The sequence below is a fragment of the Manis pentadactyla genome, chromosome 14, assembly GCF_030020395.1.
Source record: "Manis pentadactyla isolate mManPen7 chromosome 14, mManPen7.hap1, whole genome shotgun sequence".
In the NCBI taxonomy this organism is placed as follows: Eukaryota; Metazoa; Chordata; class Mammalia; order Pholidota; family Manidae; genus Manis; species Manis pentadactyla.
The window spans coordinates 23859727-23885202 of NC_080032.1; the positions used below are offsets into that span (position 1 = coordinate 23859727).

General features: G+C 34.6%; 1 protein-coding gene across 6 annotated transcripts in view; it reads left to right on the forward strand.

The window, feature by feature from the left end:
* The window catches only part of KNTC1 (kinetochore associated 1), a 78523-nt gene that overhangs the window by 7346 nt on the left and 45701 nt on the right, over positions 1-25476 (forward strand). For 5 of the 6 annotated variants that reach the window (XM_036922061.2, XM_057492261.1, XM_036922058.2 and 2 more), the window contains 27 exons: positions 215-249; positions 480-590; positions 1511-1604; positions 1952-2004; positions 2219-2334; positions 2646-2694; positions 3380-3478; positions 4544-4587; positions 4695-4760; positions 4859-4934; positions 7121-7246; positions 7336-7425; positions 7810-7863; positions 8482-8543; positions 16600-16711; positions 17608-17751; positions 17940-17996; positions 18088-18189; positions 19621-19740; positions 19829-19972; positions 20507-20605; positions 21241-21344; positions 21498-21597; positions 21980-22114; positions 22650-22769; positions 24050-24122; positions 24691-24758. In XM_036922061.2, coding sequence (XP_036777956.2) covers positions 215-249; positions 480-590; positions 1511-1604; positions 1952-2004; positions 2219-2334; positions 2646-2694; positions 3380-3478; positions 4544-4587; positions 4695-4760; positions 4859-4934; positions 7121-7246; positions 7336-7425; positions 7810-7863; positions 8482-8543; positions 16600-16711; positions 17608-17751; positions 17940-17996; positions 18088-18189; positions 19621-19740; positions 19829-19972; positions 20507-20605; positions 21241-21344; positions 21498-21597; positions 21980-22114; positions 22650-22769; positions 24050-24122; positions 24691-24758 — 2453 coding nt within the window. The remainder of the gene's footprint in view (positions 1-214; positions 250-479; positions 591-1510; positions 1605-1951; positions 2005-2218; positions 2335-2645; positions 2695-3379; positions 3479-4543; positions 4588-4694; positions 4761-4858; positions 4935-7120; positions 7247-7335; positions 7426-7809; positions 7864-8481; positions 8544-16599; positions 16712-17607; positions 17752-17939; positions 17997-18087; positions 18190-19620; positions 19741-19828; positions 19973-20506; positions 20606-21240; positions 21345-21497; positions 21598-21979; positions 22115-22649; positions 22770-24049; positions 24123-24690; positions 24759-25476) is intronic. The other variant, XM_036922059.2, reaches the window with a different exon arrangement.

Here is a 25476-nt window from a genome sequence, read left to right on the forward strand (position 1 = left end):
TTTAGCAGGAAGAAACATAAGCACTATAGGACTGTCGTCACAGTTTATGTCACTAGGCAGGGGCAAAACTGACAAATCCCCACTGCTTTATTAAGTTCTGACCAGTGTTCTTCACACCAGATTGTTATCACTTCACTTTGACACAGAAGGGGTGACTTGTATATACTTATAAGTTAATAATATAAATTTAGCCTGCTTTCCCTTTTTCATGCAGCGATTGAGAATGTAGACTTCAATATGGCAAAAAAGGTAAGAAAACAAAACCACATTGTCATCTTGAAACTTAGATTTAATGTAAGTTTGGGACAGTGTTCCTGGGTATGATTATTTACTGGTTGATATTTGGGAATTAGCCTGATAAAACATTTTAATAACATTTGTATTTAAAAATACACTTATAACTGATTGATTTAAGCTGATTTCTAAGGAATTTGGATTGTGGAACATATATATAACATTCTTATTTTTAAATTTTGCAGTTACAAGGACAGATCAAATCCAGTTTTATTTCTACTGAAAATTATCATACTCTTGGTTGTCTCAATCTTGTGGCTGGAGATTTAGCAAGTGAAATCCCTGTGATAATTGGGGTAATTCTTTTTTTTTAATTTTGTTTTGTGCTTCTTCATTAAAACATTATAGTTGTGGTTAAATTAACAAATTAACTTTAAATGTGTAACAGAAACAGGGAAATTATAAAATTAAGGTCATAAAAGTAACTCACTAAATAAACCTAGGCTTCAATGTTGGAAAATATACCCATCTTTATTTTCACTAATCTCTCTCTGAAATTTCCTTCAATTTTGAGTGTAGGCAAAACAACAACAAATAAAACATCTAATATATTCAAGAAATAGGCAAAAAATTCAACATAATTATATTTACAACATTTTTACTTGCCAAAATTATAAGTTGAAAAGCACATTTCCGGTGGAGGGGGGCATGGGGAAGGCAAGTAGTGATTCTATAGCATCTTACTATGCTGATGGACAGTGACTATAATGGGGTATGTGGTGGGGACTTGATAATGGGGGGAATCTAGTAACTACAATGTTGCTCATGTAATTAATTATATCAAAATAAAAAAAAAAAACACATTTCCCCTTTTTGTATCTAGTTCAATATTTTACCAGAATTTCAAATAATTTTAAATTAATATTTATGAAGTTTTTCAATTATTTGTGTTTATTTTAATGAAAATACTTAAAGACTATCTCATAATACTAGAAGAGGTCTTAACATTTACTCTGTGTCTTTAGAGTGAGTTACCTGAACATGCTTGCTCCTTATTAAAATAATTAGGTGATAACAATGAACTACAACAGTTCACTATTTTTTCCTTTCTTCTGTGGACAATAAACTAAGAGAGGAAGTGGAAGATACAATTTATTTGTTCTTGAATACATAGATATATTTTTTAATTAATGTGTACAATTTAGGTGTTTCTACTTTGAGAAGAATTCAGATCTAAGAACCAAATGCAATTGATGTACTGTTTTCACTCCTGCAGGGAACTGGTAATTGTGCATTCTCAAAATGGGAACCAGATTCTTCCCAGCAAGGAATGACAGTTAAAAATGTTATTGATGCAGAGATTATTAAAGGTAAATTAAGTTAAATGAAATTAGCTTTGGTAATTTTTAGTAAGTTTAATTTTCAGTTCTAATTTTAATACCTAGTCTGGCACATGGGCCATTTTACTCTACCACTCTGAAACAAAATTATTTTGATAATTGTCCACATACATGACTGTTGATGTGTTGAAGTTGTTACTCTTCACTTTGGGGATTTTAAATTTTGGTGGAAATATAGAAGCAGGAGCAGATGAGAGTGGGAACTTTTTGTTTAAATGTAGCTCTGCCTTTCCATAAATATGTTAGCTTACTATTCAAATATGGTTATATGTAACGGAGAAATATAATTCTAACACACCTTGCTTCCTCTCTTTTAGGTGCAAAGAAGTTCCAGCTGATAGACAATCTACTTTTTGTCCTTGATACTGATGTATGTTTCTGACATTTCCCCTTCAATGTATTCACTTGGTATTATATTTAGCAACAAACATGTCATCAAAGTTACAAAGACAAGGACTTTAGCTGGGGTGGATTACTATCTTGTGTACTGTGCTTTATTTCAATGTACATATCAAAAGATGGATCATAAAAATTTTAATTTTTAGTCATTAGGAAGATGTATCAGTGAAGTGTCTCTTTTGCAGAATGTGCTGAGCTTATGGGATATTTACACTCTGACTCCCATATGGAATTGGCCCTCTGTTCACGTAGAAGAGTTTCTTCTTACTACAGAAGCAGATTCTCCTTCATCAATCACGTGGTACGTCATGATGCTGGTAGTGGTTACTTGCCTGGTTCTGTTCAGATCATTTTGTATTGCACTCTAAGTTACACCAAACAGATTGACAAACTAAGGTCCAATTTCATTGTTGGCCATGTCCATGGAGAACAAATAGGCAATAAGAAACTCCCAGTGATTCTGTTAAAGAGTGTCAGTCTGAGCCATAAACATGAGAAATCAACTTTGATATCTTCTATGGGAATCAATTTTAACTTTTATATAAGAATATCACTTTTATTTCTAGCAGTTGGCAAAGCTTATTTGATTCACTTAAATCTTTTCTCTTACAGGCAAGGGATTACAAATCTCAAATTAGTCGCTCTGACAACTATTAAGAAGGTATTGGAAAATATTATTTCACATTTGTCCCAATAAATGTTAGAAATAGCATTCCCTCACACAAAAGTAGCTGAGTGGTGCCCACAGCATTTTAATTCTTGGTTCACATAGACCCTTGGCAAATCAGAAATAATCCTGCAGTGTTCTTTTTCCCATTAAAAAAAAAAGATGGATATAAATCTCACTCCGCATTTTTTTTTTACGTTTTGGAATTCCTTCATGTGGAATTTTATTTTACTTTTTGCCTTTTCTGCTACATTATTACTTGTTTGGAACACATCGCCATAAACCCTGAGACTGGGATGTCATTGATTGGATTAGCCAACTGAGGCTTGATACTCACTCCGTATTTTAAACAGAGCATTTCAGGAGTAAAAATGCCCACAAGAAAATGTTGTTTAGAGTGAGTCTTAAATAGTTCTGGCACTGGGGAATTATATTCACCTTAAATACAAATTGTAGAATGGACTTCAGGTATGTAGATTTTCATTGAACAGATTTGGAAGGTGGAATAAAACATGGGTTTACATGTAACAAATAATACAGTAACAGACCAATGTTGTAACATTATTTTTTGCATTTAGCTCTATACAAGGTGTTTTAATCCAGGACCTAGATTGTGAAGTGCTGTCTTATGCTCCTATGGTTATATTGACCTACTCAATTGCTCTACTGTTTTTCTTAGATGAAAAGCCTCATGGTTTATTTATTACCTACAATGGAAATATTCTATTCTTTGGAAGTATCTAGTGTTTCTTCTCTTGTCCAAACAGGAATTAGCACAGTAAGTTGATGCATATTTTGAACTACCTAATAATAAAAAATGCTAAGCTGAGCAAAAGTGGAAGCTGGTGGAATACTTGGATAGATCTCAGGTTTATAACTATATTACTGTCAGGTCCTCAGATAACAGTTGCTGAAGGTCATTCTTGGTCTAAGAAAAAAAGGCAAATTAATGAAATAACATGAGTCATCTGCTTATTATATCTCTATGGGAATGTAGATGATAATTTTCGGGGAGGGTTGTTGCTTTTATTTTTCTTTTAATTGTGATATTGTTAAGGAACATTTTATTTGTTTATTCTCTATATACACACACGAGATATTTTTCCACACCATTTGGAAATTAGCTGCAGACATCATGACTTGTCACCCCTAAAATGCTTCAGGTATCTCCTAAGAATAAGGCATTCTTCTATAACACAGTTATTACTCAGAAAATTTAACATCACTACAATACTATTATGAAATATACCATGGAAATTCAAGTTTCACTAATTACGCAAATTACTTTAAAGCTGTTTTTCATTGCTGATCCAGGATCCAATCAAGCATCATACATTTAATTTCTTTGTATGGTCACACGGTAGTCTGCTTTAACCTTTTAACTGTTCCCTTGTCTTTTTTATCTTTTGGGAGATTGACATTTTTGAGTCCTAGCCTGTTGTATTGTAGAATGTCCTCTATTTGAATCTGTCTGGTTGTTTCATCATAAGATTCATGCTAAGCATTTTGGCAAGAATACTGCATAGGTAACACTCTGTCCTAATTGCATCACATTAAGGGTCTCATGTCCTTTTGTCCTATTATTGCTGATGTTAAATTTGATCACTGAGTTAAGGCAGTTCTGCCAGATTTCTCCAGTGAAAAGTACATTTCTCCTTTTCTAATTAGCAAGTAAGTTCTGTGGCACTGTTTTGAGACAGGGAATACCTTTTTCCCAATAGCTTTTCCCTGTGATTTTCAAATCCATCAGTGAATAGTTCTTACCTTAAATCAGCTTTTTCTTTAGTATAAAAAAATGTGTTAATTCTATATTTCAATTGTAAATGAGTTTTTGCTGTTGTAGGATACCATATACCTTCTGGAAGGAATTTGCAAAAATGATCCAAAGTAGGTCATGTTTTTTTTAATCATATAAGCTATTAAATAACAGTTAAGTTCAAATTTATTTATTAATATAAATGGCAAATACACTAATAGTGGAAACTTTCTTTCAGACTGTCTGAAGACTCAGTCTCTGTTTTAGTACTCAGGTGTCTTACCGAAGCTTTACCAGAAAACAGGTAACTTCTCATTTTCTTTCGTACCTTACCCCTTAATGAAAAACTTAAATTCCCCTATTAATAAAAGTTTTACTGAAATTTCCTTTTCAATTTACCAGATTGAGTCGGTTACTTCATAAACATAGATTTGCCGAAGCGGAGAGCTTTGCCCTTCAGTTTGGACTGGAGGTTGAGGTAATCACTGATGAGTTCTTTTGTTCACAGAACAAGCATTTCTTCATGTACTAGGCACTGGGATAACACACATGTAAAACAGAATTGGGATTTAGTGTAATCAAACCTATAATTAAGATCTAACCAAAGTAGAGTGGGGATCCAAAGGAGAGATTGATCGAAGTGGGATGGAAAGACTTCATGGAGGAGACAATTTTTATGTCAGATCTTGAAGATGTTTCAAATAATCCAGGGAGAGGACAGGAATTGTAGGTATATGGACATGTGAATGAATTGAGGGAGGCTTATGGTGCTTCCAGGAACTTCTAGTAGTTAGGTAGGACTAGAGTGGCAGCTATAAGCACAAAGGAGTAAAAGGAGATGATGCTGGTGGGTGGGAGGCTGGAGATCCTTGTATGGATTGCAAAGGATTTAGATTTTATTCTGCAGGTGATGGGGAGCTGCTGAGAATTGTAAGCAGGGGAGTGTCTTGATTAGGTTATCATTCTGCAAAGATGGAGAATTGTTTGAAAAAGGACTGACCAAAGGTATGAAGACCAACTGAGAGACAAAATAGCTTTCTCCAAGATACCTGAACTAGGGGGATATACAAAAGGGAGGGCCTGGTGAGAGAAGCCTGTAGGCAGTAAGGTCAGTGGAACTTAGTGATCAAACCTGGGGAGTGACGATGGAGGGAATGGACCAGCAGGAGTCTAGGTCGGCATGAGTGGGCTGGTGATGACATTACCTACAGTGAGGAGTATGTATGGAAGAAACCATCTGGGGCAGAAGTTGAAGGGATCTGCTTTATAAAAATCACTTGTAGGGGGTCTTGTAAAACGAGGCTGCCTGACAGGAAGTTGGAGAGTGGTCTGAGCAAAATCTAGAGGCACGTAATGTGAGGGGACTGGCTCAGACTGCTTGGAGAATGTGTAGAGTAAGATGTCATCTGAGGATGAGATCCAGGGGTACCAGGATATGGGCAATAGGGGAGGAAGGACTATAAATGTATTTGAGAAGAAATAAACAAGGAAAACCTCAAGAATGTATGATTATGGAAGCCAGAGAAGGAGACATTTAAAGTTGAGTGGGGCGTGACCAGCAGTTTCAAATACTACAGATAAAATCAAGTGTAAAGACTGAAGGATGTCTTGGCTTTGGCAATTGGGAGGTCACTTGATATCCCTTGGAAGAAGGTCTGGGAAGTAATGAAGGAGAAAACTTGATTGTAGTAGAAAATTAACATTTCCTAAGTGGATAGTGGGTAAACTTGTGTCTGTTTTAAAAATGTAACATTTTGAAACATGCAAAACAGTTTTGTGTACTGTTTAGAAAGGCATATAAGTAAAGGGATAAGGAAATTAATGGAATAATAAGCAGGAAAATCAGAACAATGGAGACTCTGGTTGGGGGAGAGAATGATAGATTTGGAAGAAGAGAAAGGGGTCTTAAGCTATTTTGGTAATATCCTGTAGTTTTTTTTAAGTTGGATGATGAGTATGTGAGCATTTGTTGTATAATTAACCTTTTCGAGCATCAGAAAGTTTCATAATAACTAATTTTTAAAAAGACTTAATGGACCAAAAAGTCAAAATCTGTGAAAGCAATTTTCACAGTTGAAAAACCATTTCTTAATACTTGTAGTCTTCAGAACCAGAGTGCCCATGTCAAAGCAGGCATTTTGTTTATAAAAAAGGAACCTGAATACGTCTAACTCAGGTATTTCTAAGCTTCATACTGTTTCTAGCTGCTGAAGAGCCTTCACAGACTTAGAAAACTAGGCATGAAATATAATCATGTGATCATCTTAAAAACCAGCTCCACCACTTTTGAACTGCATGATTTTAGTCACAGTATTTAACCTCATGAGTCTCAGTTATCTTGGTTGCAAAATGGGGATATTAGGATTTACCCCCATAGGGTTTTGATGAGTTGTAAATGCTTAAGTTTTTATGAGAATTAAATTACAAAATTCTCATAAAGCTCTTAGTGCAATGCTTGACACATTTAGTAAGGACTCAGTAGAAATGGTTTCTATAACTCTTAATCTGATTACCTTTGGGTTATTAAGTGTCACCTTCTTTACCACTTATTCCTGGACCACATGAAGATTCACCTGTGTTCTTAACAGTTTGATGCACACAGCCTACAAAGTCATCCATGGTATTTTGCTTCAAGGTGCTTGATGTGGCATGTTTATATTACAGCTTGTTTACAAGGTAAAAGCAAATGATATTTTGGAGAAACTAGCTTTGAGTTCTGTGGACACCAGTGAGCAGACTGAATGGGAAAAACTTATAGAGGAAGCTAAGGAAAATCTACATAAAATCCAGGTGTGTTTTCCCTGTCATGTACTAGAGTATCCAGACTTATGATTGATCACCATTAGGTTGTCTTACTGTGTTTGGCATTTCTAAAACAGGATGATGAATTTGTGGTGAATTACTGCTTGGAGGCTCAGTGGATAACCTATGAAACGACCCAGGAAATGCTAAATTATGCCAAAACCAGGGTAAGTTTTTAAAACATTTGGACATGTTAGTTTGTCTTATGCAAAAGAAATCATTTTTAAAAAATGAGTTCTTTATCCAAGATAGACCTTTTTTAAAGTACATTTTTTGCTATAGATTGTTGCCCTCGGTGACCATTGCTAGTGATATTCCTTAAAATCAAGGTGAAAATTATGGACAAAATATGAGCTGTATCATCAATAATGTATCACAATGTATCATAAAATGCATTATTTTTAAGATATATAATTTATTATTCACTATTTATCTCAGTTCAGTGCAATTTTAAAGATAATTTTTTTCTTTCAAGTCACATAAAATCCATTTTCTTTCATGAAAAACTTAACAGCAGATGTTCTAACCATGTTTCTTATTGTTCATCTTAGCTTTTGAAGAAAGAAGATAAAACTGTTCCTGTCTATTCTGATGGCTTAAAAGAGGTAATTACAATAGATTTATAGGTTAATAGGGGTGAATATACCTTCATAGTATATTTTTCAGTTCAAATAGGCCTATATTTTTTAAGAGTAAGTTATTTTAATACTTGCTTCCTTATCTGCAAAATGGGAATAGTAATAGTATTTATTGAGTTATTTTGAAGTCAAATGAAATAATTTACATAAATCATGTTACATAGCCCCTGCCTGGCACAAGTATCATGGTGCCAAAAGTACATGTGATTGTGCACACATGAATATATATTTTAAACTTTTATCTAGAAGTAAAATTTTGGTATAATCCAGCTAGGTGTTACCATAAGGGTATTTATAGATCAGTAAGAAAACTAAGTGATTTTGAAGGACACCTATAACATAAGTGTGCAAATGCCTTCCATTTTTGCAGTTTTATTGCTGAATGTGATTAGAAAAGTTTCTTTTATTCTGAGTTTTTTTTGTTTTGTGTTAGATAAAGGTAATCATATTTATGGGAATTGACCTATAATATGCAACAAAATGAGAATGTGTGCAAAATTTCTGAAACAGAAAGCTTATTTTTTGTGTTCTTAATTTTAATATTGTTGCACCCAATATTCAGATTATCAAGTTATTTCTTTTTAGGTACTAAGGGCTCATGCAAAGTTGGCTACTTTCTATGGAGCCTTTGGGCCAGAAAATTTCAGGTGTGTACATTCCTCATTTTTAATTTTCAGATTATGAATTAGATTCAAATTTGGAATGTTGTTTAAAAAATGTAATATTGCTTTGATTGACTTTGTGTTTCTGGATGTTAAGTGATGGAAAATACTATTTTTCCTGCTAAGCTTTAGGCACTCTCCTACATCATCTATGGGAACTGAGACATTTGAAGTAGAAATTTAAATGCACATACCTTTGCCTTCACAATTTCACTTCTGGAAATTGATCCTGTTAGATACACTAACATGCGCACTGAGTATTATTTGCATAAGTGAGATATAATTACCTTAATGATTAGACAAGTTTATTTATCAGAATAAATTAACAGTGAAGGGAAGCTTTATTTTTTTCTTCATGGCTAGTCAGTTATCCCAGTACTATCATTAAACCGTCCACCCTTTCACTGCTGATCATGATGTTACCTTTATCATAATGCGAAAAATCTGGTATGTGTTTATCTGTCTCTGGATTATAATTGTATCCAGTTGATCTTACTCCCTATTTGTTCACCAGTATCAAATAGTTTTATTGATGTAACTTTAAAATGTTCTCTTTTCTGGCAGGCCAACCTACTATACTTTTCTTATTTTTCAGAATTTAAGAGACTATTCTCTCATGTTTGTTTTTCTATATGACATTTGCAATCAGAATCAGCTTGCCCAGTTTAAAGAAATCTTACTTTTAATTGGGATTGTTTTTTAAATTGGGAATGTGCTGAACCTAGGATTAATCTGACAAGAACAAGCATCTTTACAATACTGAATCTTCCTATTTAGGACACCATGTGTCTTCCTATTCCTTCTATCCTTTATTTTATGGTCTATACTCATTTGTCTCATATAGATTTTGTACATTTTTTTGTCAATTTTTGTTTTACCTCTTTTACTACTTTATAAATAGGACTTTCCTAAATCATATTTGTGAAAGGATATAGAGAGCTACTGATTTTTTAAAATTAATTGTTAACCAGCTACCTTACTGAATTCCTTTATTATTCATAGTTATTTTTCAATTGAATTTAATTTTTTCCAAGTTTATAATTATATATTCAAATAATGCTAATTTTGCCGCATATTCTCATTATTTTCTTTGCCTAATTTCATTGACTAGTGCTTATAGAAGGATATTAAATAATATTGGCAATAAGCATTCTTCTCTTGTTCTTGGTGATAATGGAAATGTTTATTTTATCATTTAAGCATGATACAGGCTTTTAGGGGTTTTGTCTTTTTATAATTTTAAGGAAGTAATAGTCATCAGCTATATCTGAGCTTTATCAGGACTGAGTGGTCATTGCAGCATTGCTGATTATAGCAAAAGATTGGAAATTTTCAACTGCGGGACAAGTTAAATAAAGTATAGTAAACCTATGCCATGGAATAATATGTAATCCATAAAAAGAAAAACATTCATGTGTCCTGATTTGGTACAAACACTTTGATAATATAAAATCTTTTTAATTTTTTAAATTTTACTATAATTAATATACAATTACATGAACAACATGGTTACTAGACTCCCGCTATTATCAAGTCCCCACTACATACCCCATTACAGTCACTGTCTATCAGTGTAGTAAGATGCTATAGAATCACTACTTGTCTTCTCTGTGTTGTACTGCCCTCCCTGTGCCCACCCCCCACATTATGTCTGCTAATTGTAATGCCCCTTTTTCCCCCTTATCCCTCCCTTCCCACCCATCCTCCCCAATCCCTTTCCCTTTGGTAACTGTTAGTCTATTCTTGGGTTCTGTGAATCTGCTGCTGTTTTGTTCCTTCAGTTATTTCTTTGTTCTTATACTCCACAGATGAGTGAAATCATTTGGTACTTGTCTTTCTCTGCCTGGCTTATTTCACTGAGCGTAATACCCTCTAGCTCCATCCATGTTGTTGCAAATGGTAGGATTTGTTTTCTTCTTATGGCTGAATAATATTCCACTGTGTATATGTACCACATCTTCTTTATCCATTCATCTACTGATGGACACTTAGGTTGCTTCCATTTCTTGGCTATTGTAAATAGTGCTGCAATAAACATAGGGGTGCATATGTCTTTTTGAAACTGGGCTGCTGCATTCTTAGGGTAAATTCCTAGGAGTGGGATTCCTGGGTCAAATGGTATTTCTATTTTTAGTTTTTTGAGGAACCTCCATACTGCTTTCCACAATGGTTGAACTATTTTACATTCCTACCAGCAGTGTAGGAGGGTTCCCCTTTCTCCACATCCTCGCCAACATTTGTTGTTGTTTGTCTTTTGGAAGTTGGCCATCCTAACTGGTGTGAGGTGATATCTCATTGTGGTTTTAATTTGCCTTTCTCTGATGATTAGCGATGTGGAGCATCTTTTCATGTGCCTATTGGCCATCTGAATTTCCCCTTTGGAGAAGTGTCTGTTCAGATCCTCTGCCCATTTTTTAATTGGCTTATTTGCTTTTTGTTTGTTGAGGTGCATGAGCTCTATATAATTTGGATGTCAACCCTTTATCGGGTATGTCATTTATGAATATATTTTCCCATACTGTAGGCTGTCTTTTTGTTCTACTGACGGTGTTCTTTGCTGTACAGAAGCTTTTTAGTTTGATATGGTCCCACTTGTTCATTTTTGCTTTTGTTTCCCTTGCCCGGGGAGATATGTTCATGAAGAAGTTGCTCATATTTATGTCCAAGAGATTTTTGCCTATGTTTTTTTCTAAGAGTTTTATGGTTTCATGACTTACATTTAAGTCTTTGATCCATTTTGAATTTACTTTTGTCTATGAGGTTAGACAGTGATCCAGTGTCATTCTCTTACATGTAACTGTCCAGTTTTGCCAACACCAGCTGTTGAAGAGGCTGTCATTTCCCCATTGTATATCCATGGCTCCTTTATTGTATATTAATTAACCATATATGCTTGGGTTTATATCTTGGCTCTCTAGTCTGTTCCATTGGTCTATGGGTCTGTTCTTGTGCCAGTACCAAATTGTCTTGATTACTGTGGCTTTGTAGTAGAGCTTGAAGTCGGAGAGTAATTCTCCCCGCTTTATTCTTACTTTTCAGGATTGCTTTGGCTATTTGGGGTCTTTTGTGGTTCCATATGAATTTTAGAACTATTTGCTCTAGTTCATTGAAGAATGCCATTGGTATTTTGATAGGGATTGCACTGAATCTGTAGATTGCTTTAGGCAGGATGGCCATTTTGACAATATTAATTCCTCCTATCCATGAGCATGGGATGTGTTTCCATTTATTGGTATCTTCTTTAATTTCTCTCATGAGTGTCTTGTAGTTTTCAGAGTGTAGGCCTTTTACTTCCTTGGTTAGGTTTATTCCTAGGTATTTTATTCTTTTTGATGCAACTGTGAATGGAATTGTTTTCCTCATTTCTCTTTCTGGTAGTTCATCATTAGTGTATCGGAATGCAACAGATTTCTGTGTATTACTTTTGTATCCCACAACTTTGCTGAATTCAGATATTAGATCTAGTAGTTTTGGAGTGGATTCCTTAAGGTTTTTTATATACAATATCATGTCATCTGCAAACAGGGAGAGTTTGACTTCTTCCTTACCAATCTGGATGCATTTTATTTCTTTGTGTTGTCTAATTGCCATGGCTAGGACCTCCAGTACTATGTTGAATAAAAGTGGGGAGAGTGGGCATCCTTGTCTTGTTCCCAATCTTAAGGGAAAAGCTTTCAGCTTCTTGCTGTTAAGTATAATGTTGGCTGTGGGTTTGTCATATATGGCCTTTATTATGTTGAGGTACTTGCCCTCTATACCCATTTTGTTGAGAGTTTTTATCATGAATGGATGTTGAATTTTGTCAAATGCTTTTTCAGCATCTGTGGAGATAATCATGTGGTTTTTATCCTTCTTTTTGTTGATGTGGTGGATGATGTTGATGGATTTTCGAATGTTATACCATCCTTGCATCCCTGGGATGAATCCCACGTGATCATGATGGATGATCTTTTTGATGTATTTTTGAGTTTGGTTTGCTAATATTTTGTTGAGTATTTTTGCATCTATGTTCATCAGGGATATTGGTCTGTAATTTTCTTTTTTTGTGGTGTCTTTGGCTGGTTTTGATATTAGAGTGATGTTGACCTCATAGAATAAGTTTGGGAGTATTCCCTCCTCTTCTATTTTTTGGAAAACTTTAAAGAGGATGCATATTAGGTCTTCACTAAATGTTTGATAAAATTCAGCAATGAAACCATCTGGTCCAGGTATTTTGTTCTTAGGTAGTTTTTTGATTACCAATTCAATTTCCTTGCTGGTAATTGGTTTGTTCAGATTTTCTGTTTCTTTCTGGGTCAGCCTTGGAAGGTTGTATTTTTCTAGAAAGTTGTCCATTTCTTCTAGGCTATCCAGTTTGTTAGCATATAATTTTTTGTAGTATTCTCTCGTAATTCTTTGTATTTCTATGATATGCATAGTGATTTTTCCTTTCTCATTTCTGATTGTTTATGTGTGTAGACTCTCTTTTTTTCTTGATAAGTCTGGCTAGGGGTTTATCTATTTTGTTTATTTTCTCAAAGAACCAGCTCCTGCTTTCATTGATTCTATTGTTTTATTCATCTCGATTTTATTTATTTGTGCTTTAATCTTTATTATGTCCCTCCTTCTACTGACTTTGGGCCTCATTTGTTTTTCCTTTTCTAGTTTTGTTAATTGTGATTTTAGACTGTTCATTTGGGTTTGTTCTTCTTTCCTGAGATAGGCCTGTATTGCAATATACTTCCCTCTTAGCATGGCTTTCGTTGTGTCCCACAGATTTTGCGGTGTTGAATTATTCTTGTCATTTGTCTCCATATATTGCTTGATCTCTATTTTTATTTGGTCCTTGATCCATTGGTTATTTAGGAGCATGTTATTAAGCCTCCATGTGTTTGTGGGATTTTTTATGTCCTTTGTGTAATTTATTTCTAGTTTCATACCTTTGTGATCTGAGAAACTGGTTGGTACAATTTTAATCTTTTTGAATTTACTGAGGCTCATTTTGTGGCCTAGTATATGATCTATTCTTGAAAATGTTCCGTGTGCACTTGAGAAGAATGTGTATCCTGTTGTTTTTGGATGAAGTGTTCTGTAGATGTCCGTTAGGTTCATCTGTTCTAATACATTGTTCACTGCCTCTGTCTCTTTACTTGTTTTCTGTCTAGTTGGTCTGTCCTTTGGAGTGAGTGGTGTGTTGAAGTCTCCTAAAATGAATGCATTGCATTCTATTTCCACTTTTAGTTCTGTTAATATTTGTTTCACGTATGTATGTGATCCTGTGTTGGGTGCATAGATATTTATAGTAGTTATATCCTCTTGTTGGACTGACCCCTTTATCATTATGTAATGTCCTTTGTCTCTTGTGACTTTCTTTGTTTTGAAGTCTAATTTGTCTGATACAAGTACTGCAACTCCTGCTTTTTTTTCCCTATTAGTTGCATGAAATATCTTTTTCCATCCCTTTACTTTCAATCTGTGTATGTCTTTGGGTTTGAAGTGAGTCTCTTGTAGGCAGCATATAGATGGGTCTTGTTTTTTAACCATTCAGTGACTATGTCTTTTGATTGGTGCATTCAGACCATTTACATTGTGGGTGATTATCAATAAGTATGTACTTATTGCCATTGCAGGCTTTAGATTCATGGTTACCAAAGGTTCAAGGGTAATTTCCTTACTATCAGTCTAATTTAACTCACTTTGTATGCTATTACAAACATAACGTAAAGGTTCTTTTTTTTTCTCCTCCTTTTTCTTCCTCCTCTATTCTTTATATGTTAGGTATCATATTCTGTATTCTTTGTCTATGCCTTAATTGACTTTGTGATTAGTTGATTTGATTTTGCATCTGCTTTGTAATTAATTGTTCTACTTTGCTGTGGTCTTATTTCTCCTGGTGACATCTATTTAGCCTTAGGAATACTTCCATCTATAGCAGTCCCTCCAAAATGCATTGTAGAGGTGGTTTGTGGGAGCTAAATTCTCTCAGCTTTTGCTTATCTGAAAATTGTTTAATCCCTCCTTCAAATTTAAATGATAACCTTGCTGGGTAGAATATTCTTGGTTTGACGCCCTTCTGCTTCATTGCATTAAGTATATCATGCCACTCCCTTCTGGCCTGTAAGGTTTCTCTTGAGAAATCTGATGATAGCCTTATGGGTTTTCCTTTGTATGTGATCTTTTTTCTCTCTCTAGCTGCTTTTAAAAGTCTGTCTTTATCCTTGATCTTTGCCATTTTAATTATTATATGTCTTGATGTTGTCTTGGGTCCCTTGTGTTTGGAGATCTGTGCACCACCAAAGCTTTGGAGACTATCTCCTTCCCCAGATTGGGGAAGTTTTCAGCAATTACCTCCTCAATAACACTTTCTGTCCCTCTGTCTGTCCTTTCTTCTTCTGGTACCCCTATAATGTGAATATTGTTCCATTTGGATTGGTCACACAGTTCTCTCAATATTCTTTGATTCTTAGAGATCCTTTTTTCTCTCTATGCCTCAGCTTCTTTGTATTACTCTTCTCTAATTTCTATTCCATTTACTGTCTCTTCTGCTACATCTAATCTGCTTTTAAATCCCTCCATTGTATGTTTCATTTCAGATACGTAATTTCTTAATGATTGAATCTCCAAATTAAATTTGTCCCTGAGTTCTTGAATATTTTTCTGTATCTCCATGAGCATGTTCATGATTTGTATTTTAAACCCTCTTTCAGGAAAATTGGTGAGTTCAGTTTCACTTGGCCCTTTTTCTGGGGTTTGTGAGATTTTGGTCTGAACCAGGTTCCTTTGACATTTTATAATTCTATGTTTTGCCCCCCAGTGCCCAGAAGCTCTAGTTTCTGGAACTGCCCAGCCCTTAGAGTGAGGTTGGGAGTTGTAGGGGAGCGGCACTGGTGCCTGGTGGGAGGAAAGAGCTGTTTCCTGATTCCCAGCTGCAGTGCCTGTCTCCAGTATCAGAGACAGTGGGCTGAGCGCACAGGTGTAAACCTCTGTGCTTGGCATCTCTAGCTGTTGTAGGCAGGGCCTCCCTCTGGCTGGCCTGACACCTGCTCAGTGACTGTGGATTTGCAATCAGCTGCCGGCAGGCCGGGGGAAGGCGCAGCAGGCTGTGTGTCACAGTGGAGGTCCTTGGAGCTGAGTAGCCAGCCAGGGGGATGGTGCACCTGAAGCTCCTGAAAGTTCCCAACCTGCTGGGCTGAGTGTGCCCAGACAGTCTTGTCCACCTATCCCTTCTCCCACATAGCAAGCTCCGTGCAAACCCCACCCCTTCAGCAGCCCTCTCACTGCTAGGAAGCCTCTCAGGCCACCTGCCTTTCCTTTGTCCCAGCGGTCGGATGTGGATCCCCATCCTCCACAAACAGCAGGAATCTCAGTCTCTCAAGTATTCTGCCTGTCCCAGCTCCCCAACCCCACCAACCTCCAGAGCACCACTGTAGGTTTGTGTTCCAAAGCAGACCTCCAGGGCTGGGTGTTCAGCAGTTCTAGTCTTCCACCCCCTCCCTGCTCCATTTCTCTTCCTCCCGTCAGTGAGCTGGGGTGAGGGAAGGGCTTGGGTCCCACTGGATCAAGGCTGTCTTAACGTTACCCTGTTTCATTAGGTCTGCTCTGTTTGTGAGGTCTGTATGCAGTCTGGTGCAGCCTTCTTTCCTGTTGCTGTTTTAGAGCTAGTTGTATTAACTATATTTTCCCACTATATGTGGTTTTGGGAGGAATTCTCTGTCTCACCTCTCACACCACAATCTTGAGTCAATAATATAAAATCTTTTAAGTACAGTTAGTATATGTAGAAAACCCTCATTCGTTTAAAAATTAAAAATGGTTGCTTTTACGTGTGATTGTTTCAGGAAGTCCCTGCAAGAGGAGATAATGGCCTCTGGGGGAAGTGACAGGAGTTCCATAGGTCCAAGATAAGAAGGAAACTTAATTTTCACTTTATAAGTTTTGGAGCTTTTTTTACCTCCTTGAAGATAAAAAACAGTTAAAATGATAATGATTTCTATTTGAAACATACAGTCTTAATTTTTTTTTTTTTAAACTACTAACTTTTTTCTTCTCTTCGACTTTGCAGTGGTAGTTCTTGGATTGAATTTCTGAATAATGAAGATGACCTTAAGGATATTTTTTTGCAGCTGAGAGAAGGAAACCTTGTTTGTGCCCAGTACCTGTGGCTTCGGCACCGGGTATTATGTTTTGCGTTTTTCCCTTAATGGCTTTGTGGCCCCTGAGATAGGTGACTAAATCAGTGTTGAAAACTAAAAGAGTGGCAAGTGTGTTTGGGTACTGGAATGTTTTCAGATTGTTTGGTAAAAATCTTGTCTGTCTCACAGAAAATTGTCCTCTGATAATACTCAACTAGAGAAAACACTATAAAGATCCAATAGAAAAATACTTGATTTCATCATTTAGAGTCTAGTTCCCAAACCTGCTCGAAAGGCAACATTTTATTAACTGATTTATTGATGGGCTTTTTTTTTTTAAACATTTTTATTAGTGGAATAAATTAAGTTTCTACCACCAAATAAACCTGCTGAAAGTTTACCCAAAACATTTCAGTTTTCAAAGCCTTTAGAATTCAGAATTGCAAATAAGAGATTATGGGTCTAAAATACCTGCCAAGTCCCCACAGTCCCTTCCTTCATGGGCTTTCTTATGTAGGATTGGTGGAAAGGGTTTTCCTATTGCAGCTCAGACTGTGGTAAAGGATTGGCCATTAAAATCACTGCTCTGAATCCCCTGGATGTCGGTGTGTAATGTTTGGCCCAAAAAGCAGTACCTTGGTATGATGCCATTAACTTAATTGCTTGTTAAGATTTGTACTATCATTTCCAGTTAAGTTTTCCTTCAGTCACCTCTGCCAGCTCCTGTGCCACCTAATTTATTAATTGGTATTTGCTGCCATGAGATGTCATGAAATTTATGGCTCTTAACTTGATTTGTTTATATAGAGTAAATCACCTGTAGTGCTTACTATTCATCAGTAAAATATTTGTTGAAATGACTTCCTAATAATCTTTTTCTTTTGAGAGGCTGTCAGTTTAAACTTTTCAGGTAAATCTTAATTTCTCTGAATGATTAGGCAAACTTAGAAAGCAGATTTGATGTGAAAATGCTTGAGAACTTGCTCAACTCAATTTCTACACCAGTCTCTCTGCAAAAGCTTTGTCCATGGCTTAAAAATGATGTGATCCCATATGTGAGAAGGACTGTACCTGAAGGACAGGCAAGTGCCTTCAATATTTCCGCTCTTGATGCCTCAGTTTTGTTTTTTATGTTATATCATTGAAGAATAAGTCATGCTAATACCAGTTAGTTCATTTTAGTATCTTTTTTGAATGACTATCATGGAGACTTTAAATTACTCCATTGATTATCAGGCATTTCATTTTTAAATGATTTGATCTATTTCAGAAAATTCTTGCAAAATGGTTGGAGCAAGCAGCCAGGAACCTTGAATTAACTGATAAGGTAATACTAGTATAATTAGCACCAAAAAGATACTTCAAACACTCCAAGTGGCATAAAACATTGTTTTTAATTGTCTCTAATATTTTTAAAGGCAAACTGGCCAGAAAATGGACTTCAGCTTGCAGAAGTATTTTTTACAGCAGAAGAACCAGATGAGTTGGTATTGGCATCCTCTTGGCATTGGATTTCCATGGTATGATACAGAAAATGAATTTTTAGGAATAAAATACTCTGTTTATATTAGAATGTTTGTCTACGTGTACTTAGAAATATATCCACTTCTTAAACTTTCTGTTTTATACTTTTTACTTTTGTTGTGTACTTTTAAAGTCCACAAAAAGGAAAATTTGTTTTTTTTCTTTCTGATATTTGTTACTTCAACCTATTTTAAGTGCACTGTTGTTCTTTATTGAACTAAACAAAAGGAAAACAATATGTAAACATACTCCTAAGTAGTATAATTGCGATTTTCTGCATTAGCAGCATTTCTCTGTCCTTTAAAACTTAATAGTGTGTTAGGATTAGTTTTAAAAGGCTACATCAGTCAGGTTTACTTCTTTTAAACTAGCAAGCCACTCCTCGTTATGATTGCATCTCTTAGACATTTTAACAGCCATTATGGCTTAAGTACAAATGAATTTTTTAGAAGATTGAATTGAGAAAAGTCTAGGACTTTGTGACTGTTCAAGAAAATAACAATACTAGAAAGGAAGATAAGATCAGGAATACTGATGTTATATTTGATATTAGTTAATGAGCTGAATTTATTATTTGGCTTCTCAATTTCTTTTTCCCTTTAGGTATCTCAAAACTAGAAAGCGTTCATTATATTGAATAAAAAATACACTCTTGTATTTTAAAAAAGTTTCTTAGGGTGCCATAATTTAGTTTATAAACTAACATATGAGACATCTCAGTATAACGTCAACTCTTAAGTTTTAAGTACTTAAGTAACAAAGGCATGACCTTGTGCTGTGCAATATAAAACTGTGCTTATTAAGTTTCTGGAGCCTAAAAATAAATAGTAAGTTTCCTACTTTCTGATATAGGAGATTCTTGTTACTAATTATACTTACTGATCGTACACTGTAAAAAAAAAAAAAAAAGGAAATTACTTTCTAGAAGTCTTGAGCGGTACAGTGATGTAATTGATATATATTATAATGTATAATGTATGTCGATCATTATATTTTTCCACAAAAGGGCTTTTCCTCTTACTATAATACACAACTTTGTCTTTTCCCTGTTAAATGCCTTTATCAATATTGAAAATTCTCGAGTTCCTTGTATATAACTTTGGGAAGTGTTACAGCTTTATATCTGGTCATGATCTCTATGTATGGGACATTGAGGGCCATCTAAGTGATGCTTGTGTACCCAAGTACAAAAATATTACACTAATAGATTTTCTGTTTTTTTAAGAAAGAAAATTACTTTCAGATTCTTTTTGATTCTGATCTGTTTATTTGTACTAGTTAATTTTCATTAAAAATCTACAAAATGTAAAGGCAGAAGTTGCAGATTTCCTCTTATGCAATTTCTTATTTTATCTGAAATAATTCTTTTTGTATATTCCCTTTCACACTTTTATTTCATATCCTTAACAACTTTAACACTGTTTCAGAAGGATTATCAAAACACTGAGGAAGTGTGTCAGTTAAGGACTTTGGTAAATAACCTGCAGGAATTGATCACATTGCACAGGAAATACAACTGTAAGTTGACCCTCTCTGATTTTGAGAAGGTAAGTCTAGAATTATCAGAATTTTTTTTTATGTCATAGCTGGTATGACTCATGTTTGTATTCATGCTGTCTTTCTTTTGGCATCCAGGAGGATACAGCCACCATCGTGTTCCGAATGTTTGATAAGGTGCTGGCCCCAGAGCTCATTCCTTCTGTCTTAGAGAAGTTTATAAGCGTTTACATGAAGGAACATGACTTGCAAGAGGAGGAACTTCTCCTGCTGTACATAGAGGTAACTTTTTCTTTAGTCTTTTCTTGGACATATGCAGTGTATCATTATATTAAATGTTTAATTCTTTAAGAAATGTCATGCTTTACCGTTAGGATTTACACAGCATATTGTATTAGTTAAGAATATGGGGTGAGTCTGCTGCTAACTAACTGGTAACTTAAGCAAAATGGGATAATATTAGGACTTTCTCCAAATGGTTATTGTGACTAGGAACATGAGCTCAATAAATATTAATAGTAATTTTTTGTTTAATAAGCTAAACAAACTCATAAGCTGCAAATAAAATAATAAGCTACAGTAACCTTATTTGTAGATTCTTCTAGAATGTTTCCTTAAATTTCCTGCACCCTATAAAACTGAAGGCCAAAGTATTAATAGGTTTACATTTTTTGACCATTGGTCAACATTCATGGCTTAAGTAGAGGTTCTGTTTATTTACACATCCATAAAAGCTTTTTATCCATATATCTGTGTTTTTACTTTATTTTTAAGGAGGGTTATAAGTTTAAAAAATACATTTATATCCCTTTTTAGGATTTATTGAAGAGGTGTAGCTCAAAGTCCACATCACTCTTTGAAACAGCATGGGAAGCAAAAGCCATGGCAGTAATAGGATGTTTATCTGACACAGATGTAAGTAGTGACCATGTAGATTTTCCTTTTGAGCATTACATCTTTCTCAACACTTTTTTTCTAATCAGAAGAGCAACATATATTTGCTAAGGAGAATTTGTGAAGGATGACAAAGGAGTAAAAAGGAAGTAATATGTGATGATAATTCTGTTTCCTTTAGTTATGGAGAATAAAAAGCCAAAGTTTTCTCATTCCGACTCCTAGAACTACCATGGACAGTTGGATGCATATATTTCTAGGCTTTTCTATGATTATACAAACATGGAGACATTTTTTTAATATGTTATAATATGCTATTTTTACTTAATACTGTTATTAGTTACCATTATAAAATATGAATAAAATCCTGAAAATACTTTTAAACTTGGGACTGTAGAAGGATATAGAACTATATGACTTAATTTTCAGTAGAGAAAGTACTTTTCTGAGTTTTTCTAAATAATATAATTGCTCTTTATATGTGAAAATTAGAAGAAATATATACCTTTGCAGTCAGAAGATGGAATGTTTTACAAACTACCCTCTGCTGTGGATAATGACAGTTTCATTAATTTGCATGAAACATAAATCTGAGGGTTATTCATTTTCAACATGTGTGTGTGTGTGTGTGTTTTTGTGTGTGTGTGTTTCTATAGCTCATATTCGATGCTGTGCTTAAGATCATGTATGCAGCCGTGGTTCCCTGGAGCACAGCTGTGGAGCAGCTGGTGAAACAGCACTTAGAAATGGATCATCCCAAGTAAGATTAGGGTCTCCCAAACCATTTTTTTGGTGTCAGATAAACCTCATGTTTTCATTTGACATTCATTTATGGTTTTCTATCCCTTACTGTGTTCCTCAGTATATCATAAAAAAAGACAATCCATGTTAATATCAACAAATTTACTTTTAGAGTCAAGTTATTACAGGAAAGTTACAAACTAATGGAGATGAAAAAGCTTTTACGAGGCTATGGAATACGAGAGGTCAATCTATTGAACAAGGAAATAATGGTAAGTATAGTAGTTAAAATTCTCCACTACTTTCCTCTTGTTAGAGAATGTTAGTAGGTGTCCCATTGTTTATTAAGAGTGGTAAAGATGACAAATAAAAGTTAAGAAGTTAAAGGAGTCTATCAAATCATCCTGCAGTACACCCTAAATATATACACTCTTTATTTGTCCTTTTTAACCCTAGTAAAGCTAGAGGCGAAAAAAATAAGGTAGACAGGACTGTCATAAAATTCAGAACATAAAATTATGTTTTAATTTTTCATACAGCTTAGGTTTTTGCTGTGTTATTTTAATTGATGAGCACCTAGCCTTATGAACAATGATTTCTGGGTTCTCTGTGGAATTTCACAACAAAAAAATGTATATATTGTCTCTATTTCAGAGGGTAGTCAGATACATTCTCAAACAGGATGTGCCGTCTTCTTTGGAAGATGCTTTGAAGGTGGCCCAAGCATATATGTTGTCTGATGATGAAATCTACAGTCTAAGGATCATTGATCTGATTGATAGAGAACAGGTACGAACGTTTCCTATCGTCCTTTCGCAGCATTCTTTGTTAGCTAAATCCTTAAAAACTCAAAACAGTCAAATTATTCAAATAGATTAGCACAAAATAAAGTTATACCAATATGAAAATACTGGTGTTAGGCCACTTTTCTCATGTCTCTAGGTTCTTTCAAAGTATTTTGTGAATAGCTAATGGACTTTCATACTCTTTGATAGCTAACAAAACTTGTGTTTTATATACAAGTAGGACCCTTTGATTCCAGAATAAGATGTGGGTTTTCTTTTTTGTATTTTTAAGTGTCTATTTTTTTTTAATTCTATAACAATAGGCATACCTAAGAATTACAGAATACAAAGGGTTGTACTTCAGATTTTTTTTGTTTATTGTCATTAAAACCAGAATTTTCAGATTTTTAAAACATTGGACCATAATCTATTTTTCAAAATGATGTCTTTTCATCTTTAAATAGAAAAGCGAAAGGTAAGTCCAGTCTGTCCTTTATGGCTACCAGCTGTTTTTCTTTCCTTTCAAACATTGGTTACAGGGTGAAGACTGTGTCCTTCTATTGAGGTCTTTGCATCCTGCTGAAGCAGAGAAAACTGCAGAGAGAGTAATCATATGGGCACGCTTGGCGTTACAGGAAGAGCCAGATGGTTCTAAAGAGGTGAGATTTTTCCTTAATAAACTGTAGATGTGTCCAATTTTTTTGATATTAATCAACAGGATGGATCTTTTCACTGCTAGAATGTCTTAATGCAAAATTCCTGTGTAAATTTACTGCTTAGTGGAAAAAAAAAAACACCATTTGGAGCAGTGAATTGAGCCCACACTGAATAATAATCTAGTATTATCAAATCAAAAGGATTAATTGAAGTAGTCGTATATAAAGTGTTTTCCACAACACCTTACAACATAAACAGTGTTTTGCATTGTATAGGATATAATCATTACCATCAAATAATGTCAGCCACACAACCATTATAAATCTAAATAACCTTAGAACATTGAAATGTAAACAACTTCAAGAGAACCAATTCATTTCTCTAGAGAGATAAGAAACTGAATACCCAATCCATGCAGGATAGTTGAGTTTTTTTAACCTTAGAGATAGATACCTCCCAACTTGTCTTAGCAGTCCACTCCAGCAAATTTTTAAACCGAGTATGTCTTTTTTTAGCATCCAGTAATTTATTATGCTTTTATTATGCTGTGGCCATTAGGTTAAATACTTTAAAGGAATTGTCCAGTTTCTATTCCCTACCAAGTTGTGATGTCCTGTTGTTAGTGCCTTACAGATTAAATTCAGAAGCTAAAACTTTAAGATTAAAGTGACTTTCCCAAGGTTATTAGAAAGTGTCAGAACCTCAACTTCAAAATCTGTGTAGTAACAAAGTTTTTGTCTTCAATCATGAGCTTGAACTACATCCCATAGTGAAAATGTTTGAGTACTTTATGCGCACCCAGCCTTTACTAAGAGTTTTACATATATCATGCCTTTCAAAGATTTTCCTTGGTTTTTCTCCTCTTTAAAAAAAATATTTTTTCCAGTCTTGAAGATAATGTTTTTTTCTTAGATTTCTGTTTTCTAGGCTAAACAAGTTCAGTTCTTTTTAACTTTCCCAGAGAACTTCTCCAAATGTTTTTTCAAATAATAAATAAAAACTATTTAAAAAACAAAACAAAATAAACCCAAGTGCCTGTTATAGTGCACCTGAAAGACAGTATGTGAGATCATTTTCTGTGGTATTTCTAAATCATATATCCAAGAGTCCATGCTGGTGTTTTTCATGTTTAGGCTATATATGATTCAATTGTGATCCATAATATGGACCTCTCATTTTTTAGCCATTTTTATTTTTTCTGATTCCATAGTTTTTATGTTTTTGTGTGTATTCTAGTGAAATGGTGAATAAAGTGGATTTCATTTTGCATTTTTCTTTTTAGGACAAGTCTTGGAGAATGTCTATAGCGAAGACTTCAGTAGACATTCTTAAAATACTATGTGACCTTCCGAAAGGTGGATTCTACCTCTATTTCCTCATCTTGGTTTTTTCAGGCCGGAGCAGCCATTATAGCGCTTGTTAACCCACAGTTTTTCTGGTTCTGATTGTCTTTATTGATCCCACCTATTTTTCTTCATGAAAACTTTTCCTTGCCTTATTCTTTTGTTTAGTAATATAAGAACAGGAGCCTTTTTCAATCAACTCGCCATTTGTTTATCTGCTTCAGTAAGCTATTTAATGCTAGACTAAATTTCTTTAGTGCCTTGCACTTCCTACTCATATTTCTCACTTACCACTTGGCTATGATCAGGGGGAAAGCCCACTGAAACTTGAGCTTAAACAGTCAAGTAACTCTCTTGGGAAAAACTTTTAGTTCAGAAAAATTGCCATTTCTCTTCTAACTCATTAACTCCTCTTACTTTCAGAAATAATATTAGGTCTCTTAAATTATGTTATGTCAGCATCTGAAAAGAACTATTTAAAGACTTGAGATAAGATAACCAAATTAAATTTTTAACTTGTAAAAATTCTGGTAATAGGAGAATTCCATGTCTGCTCTAAGTTCAAAACATTTGATTGCAGGCAATCTGCAGAAGAAGGATGAATATGAAGACATCTTGAAACTGTTTAAAGCTGTTGCTAGCTTACAGGTGAAGATGTTAAGCTATATTGAACATTTTTATTTGACTAATTAGTGCATTTGATATTGATGATCAGTGCCTCCTAAAAAATCTCTGGATCCTTCAGGAACATTAGATAGACTGGCTTTCCTCCTCTCTCTCATTTTAAAAACAGCTTTGTTGATATAATCCATATACCATACATTTCATCCATTTGAAGTGTATAATTGAATGGTTGTGGTATATTATATTATTGATTTTTCAAAATTGTGGTAAAATACAAAATAAAATTGGCCATTTTAGCCATCTTTCAATATACAGTCCAGTGGCAATTAACTACATTTATAAGGTTTAGCTATTACCATCACCATTGTTCACTTTTCATCATCTCAACCAGAAACTTTTTTTTTTTTACCCATTCCTCTCTCCCTCTGGCCTCTGGTAACCTCTAACTTGCTTTTTTCTCTATGAATTTGCCTGTTTTATATATCTCATATAGGTAGAATCATATAATATTTATCCTTTTATGTGTGGCTTTTTTTACTTAGCATAATGTTTTCAAGGTCCATGCATGTTGTAGCAGATGTCAGCATTTCAGTCCTATTTCTGGCTATATGGTATTCCCGTATATGAATGGACTACATTTTGTTCATATATCTGTTGATGGACACTGGGTTGTTTCCACTTTTTGGCTATTATCAATAACGTTGCAGTAAACACAGAATTAAAAATATCTATTCGAGTCCTT